Source organism: Metopolophium dirhodum, chromosome 8, assembly GCF_019925205.1.
Source record: "Metopolophium dirhodum isolate CAU chromosome 8, ASM1992520v1, whole genome shotgun sequence".
Lineage (NCBI taxonomy): Eukaryota > Metazoa > Arthropoda > Insecta > Hemiptera > Aphididae > Metopolophium > Metopolophium dirhodum.
The window spans coordinates 22,150,170-22,163,238 of record NC_083567.1 but is presented as its reverse complement, the minus strand read 5'-3'; the positions used below and the strand labels follow the sequence as shown (position 1 = coordinate 22,163,238).

General features: G+C 28.2%; 1 protein-coding gene across 2 annotated transcripts in view; it reads right to left on the bottom strand.

Annotated features, from left to right (window-relative positions):
• Positions 1 to 13,069, bottom strand: part of LOC132950045 (disintegrin and metalloproteinase domain-containing protein 10) — an 88,464-nt gene that overhangs the window by 34,057 nt on the left and 41,338 nt on the right. For both annotated transcript variants that reach the window (XM_061021240.1, XM_061021239.1), the window contains exon 3: positions 11,528 to 11,649. In XM_061021240.1, the coding sequence (XP_060877223.1) occupies positions 11,528 to 11,649 (122 nt within the window). The remainder of the gene's footprint in view (positions 1 to 11,527; positions 11,650 to 13,069) is intronic.

Here is a 13,069-nt window from a genome sequence, read left to right as displayed (position 1 = left end):
GAGACGACATCGGACATACAAACACCTCATATTTCGGAATAGGTATCGTTATCAAAAATATATAGGTAAATATAATATCAAATTCTGGGAACTTGATCTGATGAATATAGTCGACTAGGTGTCGACTGTCGAGTGTACTTCGTCATTGAGTAGGTCACTGTAATGGATGTTTTCAATTTGAATTCAATAATCAATAATTGTACCTATACGATGAAATAGATTCTGTCTGTCAGTCTTTATTTCTAGGGATATTTATACTGTCAATTATTGTTTCTACATCTGTTACGGTAAATTTTGTAAATTTTTTGACATAAACAAATTACAAACATTAAAATAGTAATATTATCATTCTGTTATTTCATATAATATTAAGTAGCTGTTATTCTTACAAGTCAATACTGACGATCAGTGTTTATAGTTTAGTGGTAAAAATATCTTAAAATTGTATTAATCTAACACTTTTGAAAATATAATTGCGTATAGTAAAAAAATAATGAAAGTAGTGGTGAAAAGTTTCAAGTTCCTGGAAAATATTATGATTACGAATAATGTTTTTTGAATTACAACAAAATAACTAAAAATCGTTAAAAATTGAACAGACAAAAAATACACACACGCATCATTGTACAATCTATTACATCCATCGATCCGATGTCAGAATCTAAAATCTACCAATATAATAATGTATATTATTATATAATATAAATATAATGAATCATGAACTGAGTAAGACAAGAATATAAATTATGCATGCCTCATTTGGATGGTACATACATGATATTATTTACCGAAAAGACGAGAACATTCAACATACTATAATAAATAATAATTACATGAAAAAAGCATTATAATATATAGGTAGTGTATTAGATTTTAAATTAAATTTTAAACGATGTCTATAAATGAAGCTATATAGATTGTACGTATAAGTATTATATTATTATTATAAGTTTATTTTCGGTATGCGAACAATGGCGTTGCGCAGGCGAGAGACGTTCAATTTTAAAACGCTAACGCGTATCTCTCTTGTGTTTGTATCTTGTATATGTAAAAACTCTGAATTAAAAAAAAAGTTTAAAAAAGTAATACATGCTGCTGCTGCTGCTGACAAACCGGGATGTGAGAACTACGATATGTTGCGTTTTGCGGGCAGAGATGAGAGAAAGAGATTCAACACAATATCCAGCTAACTAAAAAACGAGTTAAAAAGTTTTAAACCGTTTTTCTCTTATATGTGTTGGTAAAAACTAAAAACCAAAAGTTAATCCTAAACCAGGAACTAAAATCAATACGGTATTATACGCAGTACTTTAACGATGTGAATATTGTATGGTTATATTATATTATACACTTCCTTGAAAATGGAAAGAGAATAATATAGGAAATGATTAAATATATACATATTTGTCAGTGACATCACACATAGATAATGGATATTGGACAATATCGGGCCAGAAAAATACAATTTTATTATATTATTGTATTATAGATTCTATATAGGTACCTATAATTATATATATGTATAGAATAAAATCATTATTGTTTTCAAAGGTTATATTGATAAATATCAATATAATTTTACGAATATTTTCTGAGAATATTACAATTTTTTTTTCATCCAAATTTCAATCATAAGATATATTACGCTATTTTTTACTGTTATAAACCAATTTTATAGCAACACAATTTCGATTGATTGTACTTAATGGATGCATGAATCATTATTTTTATTAACGATAATATGTACCATTTAAAAATAGAATTAAAAAAAATTTTGACTGATTAAAAAACAATAAAAATAATAGTCATTGATAAATTAACTAGATTAAGTACCAATAATTAAACAACTCTTTTAAGAGATTCAAATTTTAGAATACTAATTAAATTTATTTTTGTATTGTTAATAAGTAAAATAATAAAGTCAGTATATTAGCTACCTAATTGATCTTGAATATTTTAATAAAAATATTTTACATCATTCATAAAACAATACTCTAATAACACGTACAATTTGTTAACTTTTAAATATTAATTTATAGTTCAGTATTTAACAATTCACTTAATTAATTTACAGAATTATTATACTAATAGGATAATAATAATTATTATTATTATCCTATTACAATAGATATTGAATTTGACGTAAATGAATGTGATAAACAGAAGCTGAATTAAACATTGCTCGTCTCAACTCTCATTACTTATGAAAAACGTCTGAATGGAAATTATTAACTGCAATTACCGATTCTCTAATTAGTAATTATGAACATTTGTGGTTACAGAATTATATTATGTTAATCAACTAGGTAATACTAAATTTTGTAAAACGTGACGAATTTAAATGTACAATTCATGTAAAACTAAACCTTACCTAACCTAAGGGTAATACCTTTACCCTTTAATATTTACTTGAATTATTGTTTTTATAGTTAAATATAAATATGGGTAATTTATTTTAACACTTTAGTAAACTGAACTACAATTTTTATAAATTATAAAATTAAAATTAAATAACTGCTGTGCCATAATGTTTTTATTAATAAAAGAAAAAATGCGAACTCCTATCACAGTTGTTTAGAATGCATTATTTATCATTGCAGTTCTTGAATTTAAAATAATTTAAATATATATTACATTATAATAATGAATCCATATTATGCGTACAATAGAACGATAGGAGTACGTACGGTACCACCTATTATCTAGTAGGTACCCACTTTTTATTTTTAAAACTGTCTGATTCCATCTACCAAATGCGTTCACCTGTTTTTTATACACAATAAAATAAAATCCAACCAATAATCAATAAATATGGCAGATTTCACTTTTCGTGGATCCAAAATAAATTAATAATATTTAAACGAAAAAATATATATTATGTATATGTATATTGTATACATATTATTGTATGATATTAAATAAATAAAAGTTATATTTTATTATCAACCAACACAATATTATATATTTATATAACTCTTAACTATCTAACTTTTCTATTCATAGTGTAATTTTTTTGTAAATTCAAATATATGTAAATTATAATATGGTATAATCTAAGGACTGCCTTAACCTTAACATAACAACATGAAAACATATACAAAGAATTAATCTTAATCTTAACATATTATAAAACAAAGTCCCCTTTTCTCGCTGTATGCTTAATCTTTAAAACTACGCAATGGATTTCGATGCGGTTTTTTTAAATTGATAGAGTGATACAAGAGGAAGGTTTATATGTATATGACAAGCACCCCCGGGAGGTGCTCAAACAGGAATTTTGAGATTTACGATAGAAATTTTTGTTTATTAACGGTTGCTATGGACACAAACAAAAAGAAAATATTCAAATTAAAAAAAAAAAATAATCATAAATCTTAATCTTAACAAAGTCCCGCGGCTGTCTGTCTGTATGCTTAGTTGTTTAAAACTACGCAACGGATTTTGATGCTGTTTTTTTTAATTGATATAGTGATTTAAGAGGAAGGTTTGTTACGTATATAACATGCATAATATAGTAGAGAAACACTGCCCCTTTTTTATATGTACGAGCATATCTCGAAAAGAACTCTACTTATTTTAATACGGTTTTCACCAATAAATCGGTCGAGTCACGGGGAAGGTTTTAATGTATAATAATTTTCCGTGGTGAAATTAATTGGGTAGCTGAAAATAATAACAATCTATGTTTATATATACATATACAAATGAATGTTTATCTGTATGTCATTGAACTCCTCCTAAACCACTGGACATTTTTTGTGTGTTTTTGAGTGAGTCCCTAAATGGTTTAGATTCACAATTAGACCCAGTTGGCTCATCCCGGAGAGGTGCTCAAACAGGTATTTTGAGATTTACGATAGACATTTTTGTTTTAAATGGTTGATATTGGTTATAAGAGAAATATAGAAAATTGAAAATTTGAGGGTGTATACAGCTTGATTTTTCTACTAATATAGGTAGATAGGTAAAGGGAAGCTCACATATGATTTTTTTAGCATACGAAAAAAGAAATTATTTTTGTCAATCTAAATGGTTCCAATTTGTTACATATTAAATTAATATTATAATTACAAGAAATATGGTATAAACATTTTGTAAAAAAATATATTTATTAAAATACAAATCTTTGGCCTGGACAACGTCGGGCGGGACAGCTATAGTCTAAGATATAATAAAAAAAAATTATGATATTAACTTATTCCTACTATATAATAGGTACTTACTATACTTAGTATAAGAATTTTGTATTCTCTTCTTTGTGTTCCTAACTATTAGTATGTTGACGTACAAGTGTACAACAAATGTTTCAAATTACAATGTTTGTAATCAATAATAATATGAAGAAACAGAGGTTGACATTGTTCTAAATGCACAATGTTTTGAAGGGTGTAAATAATAAATATAAAAATGAAATTTTTGAAAAACCTTCGGTTTTTTCTTGTTCATGTAATATTCTCGAGTGATGCGGTTAAACAAATTAAAAACAAAGTTTTCTCCGGCCGAGGTTCACGTTCGATTTACATCATTAGTCCCCCGATATTGTGATTGATGGGTTTTACTTGAATGGATTATACGAGATTACGAGAAACGAAAAAAAGTATCGATTAAACTAAGCCCCATTAAGATTAGTTCACATTTTGTTGATTCATTAATGTAACTACAGTCTATTCCATATTACTAAATACAATTTGACTATTTGAGTCATTCCCTCTCACAGAAAACATAATTATCTGCACATGAACTGGATCTAGGGTTAATAGATTTCATTGACGAAAAATAAGATATTTTTGAGCTTAAAGTCACATTGGCTATACAGAATACTTACTCATGTAATGATTCGTTACTAATGAATTATCAAATATAATTTAAAGTTAAAAACTATAATAATATTGAACTGACAATTTTTTTTACGTTAGAATTGTACGAACGATCGTATACTAACCTACTTTCGTTTGTCGATATATATCTGAAATATTAATTTAACTACTATAACCTAATTTGTTCATCTATTAATCCTTGAAAAATATATAATTAATTTTTCATGTAATTATAATGCTGACAAACTTATAGTTTTCAATGTTTTTATTGCTTCAGTGTACTTCATAGTTCGATGTTTATGATTTAACTACAGCAATAATACTATTTTATAAAAATAAAAATGTATTTATGAGAAATTAAAGATGAATAATATATTATAATGGTCATTCAGATCTGCAGAATGATGTCATTAAATAAGTTTAAAATTGTAGGTATACAAAGTCACTTAAGTTAATTAAAATCAAATAACTTTACTATTCAAATGGTTGTAACAAAGAACACGGCCGCCCCGTGTTTTTGTTGACTGAACTTTATAAAAATCGAACATTGGGTCCAACTTCTAGAAATATAAATTACTGAACCTTAAGAATATTTCATTAAATCAACAAATTTCTAACAGGCTAATAAAAAAAAAAAAACAAGGTGCATATTATTAATATTATTAGTAAAAAGTTTGCACATATTATGCAAGGGTCTAATGACTGCAAATTTTAAACAAAGATTAGCCGTTCCAGACAAGATAATATTATATACTATAGAGAGAAGGGATATAAAACACGAAGCGTTTATACAATAAATAAACATATTACTGTATATATGTATACATATACACGTTATGCTAAACATTTTAATAATGCACTAGGATACAAACACATTCTCCATCCCTCTCGTACACAGACGCCAGCATAAACAAACACAAATACACATACACATATACACACACACATTCATTCGTACATAATATATAAGTTATATGCATATTATAATATGCAAGCAAACAACAAGCACAGCACGCGTATAGCCGTCTGCTGTTAATAATATTTTGTTTAAATAGCCCGACGCGTTAATAATAATAATAATAATAATAATATCACAATAGCGATTATTTCATGGTCCACACAGTTCAACCATTAATTATGAAGTTTCGTCGTACGTAACGGACACACACAGAAGTGTTTGTTATAATGGAATACTGGGCAAAACGTTTGGGTTTAAAGCGATTTCGCATGAAACACACACACACACACACTCGCACATATTATATGGACACGTAATATTTTTAACTATAAAGAACAATGCATGATAAACGACTCGTCGGCAAAACGATTCAGCTGCTCGCAATGAAAACCCTGGATAAAGAAAAAATAAATAAATCGTAAGACGGCCTGCACGGCGGCGCACAGCCATGGGTAATAATAATAATATTATATATAAAGACTATAATATCGTACAGAAAGAATGGGCTGCGGCGGTGGCGGTCGTGGCGGTGGTGGTGGTGGCAATGGCCTGCACACGAACTGCAAATTGATTTACCGGCACATAAATTTACGAATAAGTTCGCCGCCGATATATAATATGTAAGCCGCAGAGAAATACTTCTTTATATATACGTACGCGCCTGTCGCCATCGCCGCCATTGCAGCGATTGTATATTGAGCAAACGATTCGCGTGGAGCCCAATCGGTTGTGTTTCTCGTACTTTGTTTCCAGGTAAAATATGGTTTATATATAAATTCGTTAAACGTAGGAGGTAGACACACTCCAAACCGAGAGCAGTCTACGCACAAACGTAAAGGTAGGGCCGTGAAGACGAGACACGTTAATTGAAGATGAAAATATGTAAATTCCAAGTGATGTGACGTCGTATCGTACAGATCACGATTATCAATTTAACTGTATACAAACTATGATATACATGGCCTACAATATTTTTATAACAAAAACATATTGTATTGTCTACCCTACGTGTAAGATAATATATATATCTACATAAATCGTACAGCGTACCTAACAAATGTGCATTTCAAAATAATAGATTCTTTCAAGTAAAAATTAACTTGAGTCGAAGTGTAAAAGTAATCAAGCGTGACCAGGAGTGTCATTTCAGAAGAAATTTTGAAGTGATTTTGAGTAGAAGGCATAACAATTTACCAATAGCCAACCATAATCAGAGCCGCTCGCAAAATAGATACTATCTAATGACTGCAGCACGAAAAACGATTCTGAGCAGCTAGACGGTGTGACAAAACGTAAATATTTCAAGGTTTTATAATATATTTATAAATTATTGACAATACTATTATTTTATTGGTAATACAAATACATGGTATATGTAGCATTTACTTAGGCAAGAAAACATCGCATATTTATTACTAATTATCATAAAAATTTATATTATACATATAAGTTATCATCCGTTATTGTGATTAACTTATAATAGTCAATAAAACGTAACTTACAACGGTATAAATCTAATATTAAAGAAATAATTCAATACATTTTTATTAAAATTTAGTATAACAAAATATTTGTTCTTTATTTATAAGAAGCACTCAACATACTTTCAAACATTCGATATTATAAATACAACATTATCGGTATCTAAAATAAAGTTTTAGATTCTAGTGAAACGATAAATGTATTGATTTTACAATGATGTGTGTTTTTTTTTTTGTGTCTGTTTACACGATAAGTAGTCGAAATAATGATTGGATTTTTTTAACTTCAGTATCTTGTTCGATGGGAAAGTAAATATCGTTGGTGCATTGGCAAGGTCAAAATTTAACATTTCCAATTGTTTTCTAAGGCGCCGGGAAAAACAAGTAAAAATTAAGGAAAAACTGGAATTTTTACGCAAAATTGGTTTTACACAAAATCGATTTTGGTTTTTGGTGTAACTCTAAAACAAATGAACGTATACACAGTAAATTTTCACTGGTAATTTATATTGGCATTTTCTATACACGATAAATTTTTCAAAATATTTTGATTTGTTTTGAACTAATTAGGAACATTGTCAATTTCCATTTTTTTTAGTTTTTTTTTCTATAAATATCAATAACATTTTATCTGTTGAGTAAAAAAGCTTGAAAATTTAATAGAAGGCTCCTAGGTTATTGTTTCAAAGGCAGATGAAAAAAATTAAAAATCCTTAGTCACAGTTTTTATTTATAAGCATTTAAAGTTCAAATTTTGACAAAATACGGAAAAATCACGAAAATTAGCAAATTATTTTGAGTTGAGAATTCATAAAAATTTTTCTTTTTAAATATAAGATTTGAAAATGTAATATAAGATTACTCATAAGTTTGTCTACCTTTATCAAACAAAAAATGTCTACAAGAAACTTAAATTAAATTTTTATGAGCGTCTGAAATTTATATTTTTACAACATTTGATATTCACTCGATTTCTCATGTAACAATTTTCTTATTTTATTGTTATTCAAAAACGAATAACCGTAGATACATGAAAATTTTACTGAATGTTTATATTTTTATTTACTATACACCATAAAATTTTGAAAATATTTTGACTTTTTTGAGCTGCTTACGGACATTGTTAGTTTTCAATTTTTTTAGTTTTTTTTCTATAAATATCAATAAAATTTTATTTTTTGGGTGTAAAAGCGAGAACATTTAATGCAAGGCTCCTGATATATTTTTACAATAGCAGTTGAAAAATATTGAAAATACATAGGCACAATTTTTTTTTATAAGCATTTAAAGTTTAAATTTTGACAAAATTTATCAAATTTAAAATTAGATAATTATTTTGTAGTTAAAAATTTATAAAATGCCTTAACTTTTATAGCTAAAGATTAAAATTTAAAACAAGGCTCCGCGTAAATAGGTTGTATATAAATTACTTTATTTACAATAATATCATCAAATATACTTGGTAATATCATAGGCTGACTGACCGTTTTCGCTCAGAATCGTTTTTCTTATACAATGATATTATATCATTGAATTCAAATTTAACACCATCCATTATAGTGGCCCACTTATAACCTACTGTACAGCAGAACAAAATCCACTTACCCACCTTTTTTTTATTAAAAATTAAATTTTAAACTCAATAATATCGAAGCTATAAAATTATTAGAAACTCATAAACTAAAATACAATCATGAGTTCAACTATATCTTACTAAACTTGTCTAACTAAACTTATTCTCTATTATCGTTATTCACTTGTTTGTTCATGTTCGAGATATAATAGTTGAAAGTGTTTTAGTAATATGTATTAATTGTATATTATGTATAATGTAATGTAGGTATTTAAAGTTTCTTGAATTTTTAGTTAGTGTTAGTGTAACGCATTAAATTATTTTTGTGATTGTCCTGCAGGGATAACATTCATCTGCTGTTTTAGACATGTTTAAAACATTTTTTTTCTAACTTCAAATTAGTAGTGTGCGTTTTTAATTAAGTTAAATTAAATTCATTAGGAAAAGGGAAACTAAAAAAACTCAATTACACGGGCCTATTAATAATGAAATTACTCATGAACCACGTTCGAAATGTTACTGCGATGTTTACGACAAATAAAGTGGTATGGAACGTAAAACGAATGGTATTTTGTAAAACCCCATATGGTTTTTATGTTTTCCCTCTTCCTACTCGTAACGCCCTGTTTTGCAACACCACAGCTAGTGTTCCAATACACTTTAAAGCTAAGTTTTTAGACAATTGTGTGCGAAGAAGACTCTCACTTTCAACCGAATTAAAACTTCAAAACAGAGACCTTGAGAAAGTTTATCATACGTTTGCCAACCGCGGTAACGAAATAGGAAAGTTAAATCACGAATGTCGTAGGTACTAAAATTTACTGAGCTAGAAATAACCAGCCATGGAATAAATTTGATAATCGCATTAGCCATTAGGAATGATAATCAATCATAATATATGCGTCATGTGGGAAAATTAGACGTAAATCCCAGATATAACTAATAATATTAAATTATGAAGATATTTTACAGCGAATAAAATGTAGGTGTGAGTTCTAAACAATATATATTGTTTTTAATAATCTATGTGGTATTTAATAACTACAATCCTACCCATATTATATATTATGTATGTTATAACTTATAAACTTATAAACATGTTTATACAATTATACCTACAGCGGGTTTTTCGAATAAATATTAAACATACTCTATTAAAATTAATTGAATAATATAAGATGAAGTGGGGTAACTGCGACGCAATTTTGAATAGTTCAACTTTAACTGGTGATTTCTCGTGAAATATTTAACTTACAATCATGATGACTGTTACAATATATTCATTATTCATACTATGGAAGTGTTGTATCTAAATACATACAATGTCAAAATTGCGTAAATTTTTTTAAAATCATTTTTACGATTAAAAATTTTAAAAAAAATTTCGTACTTTCCCCTTGACAAGAGGTAAGAGCAAACTGGATTGTTTGAAAATATTAAGAACACAGCTATTTAACCGTGGGGCAAGTGCCTAAAACCAAATAATTTTAGCCATAATACTACGTTTTCAGAGTTGTAATTGTCTAAATAATTTAGAAATGACAGCTATTTCAAATATCTATATTTTTACTATATTTTTGGTACATACTAACATGTTTTAAAAGTGATTTAAAATATCTCCTCACTTATTTTTTTATTTCCTCCATTTTTTTTTTATATAGTACAACAGTCAGAATAATTAAAAAACTTTATTAAATAAATTATGTTTATAACATCTTCTAATTTTTTTATATATAAGTTAATGTATGTCATGTCATGTACTCATGTCGCACTTAACCATAAACGAATGTCGAATTTACTCCGTAGATCATATTACACGGGGAAAGCATAATCCTCATTGGCAAATATTATTTAATTATTAAGCACGTAAATATAACCTAAACTAGGCATAAAACCACACAACTGAAAATTAGAAGCCTCCAAAATAAATCTGAATAGCCAAAAAAAACCTTGATAATATAAGGCTGCTTTTCAAAACGCGAATAATATTACAACTTTTAACATCGACACTGCAGAATGCACGAATACGGAAAAACGTACAGTACATAGCAAACATATTTGAATCCCCTGCATTGTGTTGTAGGTTAATTTTCATTATTGATATGAGTGATAAATTTTTTTTTCTCACTATAAAATCTGAAATTACACTTACCCTACCCCGGTTAGGCACTTACTCAACTTCACCTTACTTGAATTGATTAGAATTTTTTTTTTAGACAAACATAGTTTATAGTTGTATCTATTAATTATAATGTCAGCGTGTGTTTATACTTTATATATATTAATTATACCTATTAAGACCAGGCATAATATACAATATGTATTATACAATAATGGATCATAAAATATAATACTATACTGCGCGGTGACGATTCTGACCCGACAACAGAATATGTCGGCGGTTAATTGAAATACTATAATATATGAACAAATGAAACGCGTACCTACGGCCAATTTTATTACACGGGGTACGACGTGTATGTGTGTGTCTGTGTGTATTTGTCATTATTTATATTTTATTCGTATACAATAGACACGGGATCTTCCATGTATAGATTTTTTGCGTAGGCACGCTGCGCCGATGTATAGACGCGATAAACCTGCGCCTCGCCACCGCCGCGGCCGCCGCAATCGGACCAATACGGATCGGCTTTATTCAAATACGATATTTACGCCAAACGGTTTTAATCTTATTTACCTTCCAATGTGCCGACGTAAGCTTTGCCTGGATCAAACGGTATTGGCCGATCTCCCGAGCCCTCGAACACCACGTCGTCAGCGAATAGTTTCTGGTCCGGCGTCAGCAACATTTTGAACGTCCTGCGGAAACAAAAAAAAAAAAAAATCACACCTTCAATTTCATTTGACACGAAATTTACCGAGTTATATATTTATATATTTAACGCCGCGATCGGTATACAACAATGTTATGATGTGAGGTTGCATATTGCGAAGGTCGTCGTCATCGTAGCAAGTGTCAGATAAAATAAATAATATTATATATATTATATAGGTATGGGAAAAATATTACGAGAACACATACACACATTGATTGATTGAACCCCTCGAAATGTAACGATCATCGCGAAGTTATGGAAATCCATCAACAACACAACTACACGCCGCGCCGCGGTGCGCGGAAACGTCGTTAAAAGATATTTTGCGAATTCCTCGTAAGGTAAATGCGGAAAAAAAATACACGTATAAATTTATCTTTTTATATATTTTATAATATATGGTCAGACTACCATTACTGCAGTATAAGTTCTGAAAGATCGAATAATATATTTTTTTTTTTGTTATTTATGAGTTTGAAATAATACACGTAAAAAATAAAACGCTCTTTTAAAAATACGCTTAAAAATAGTATAGTTTGATACCTACACGCAGTAAAAGAGGTAAACAACTTTACAGCATTTTTCACTGCACAATGCAGTATTTTGTGTATTTACCTTTTTTTTGTAGTAATTGCTTTGTTCTTGTACGAAGCTCAAAAAGCAATAAAATTACAAGTTATGTGTTTGTTCAATTTTCTCGATGAGTATATATATTTGGGTAAAGGCATTTAGAACTATACGCATGGAACATGAATGGGTATGTAAACACGATGGTAGGTCTGATGGAAAATATTGAGTTGTAAAATGTGTTTATATGTGTATGTAGATAGGAACTATTTTTCCAATTTAATACTTCAGATAAATATGCAACCGTAAATGCATTTTCTATACTTTTTTAAAGCTTCAGGTAGACTATTTGAAACTTATAAGCAATATAATTTTATCAAATATTGAACAAATATAATATTATACGAGTTGAATATATTATAGACAGAAAATCAGGGAACTTTATCTATAGATTAAATGTTGTTTGTATGTTCTACTTCTCATGACATAATATTATAATATATTGGTTCAACAATATTATTTTATTAAACTATTACTACATTTATGATCCAATAACATTTTTAATATTTGTTTACCTATAACTAAATTCAAGTAACAATATAACAATTTATTTATTTAATTTTATATGAAATATTGAGTTTATTTTATTTCTAAAACAACTACTATACAAGATAATAATATATTGTATTATATACCAGATTGTAAAACTAACATTTGACTTTTATTTTCCGTAACCTAATAAAATCTCATATGATGCTTTTGTGCCTGTCGCCGAACAAATTCAATTCAATATCTCAATTCCAATCACGGTGAATATTAGATACGCGTGTGTATCT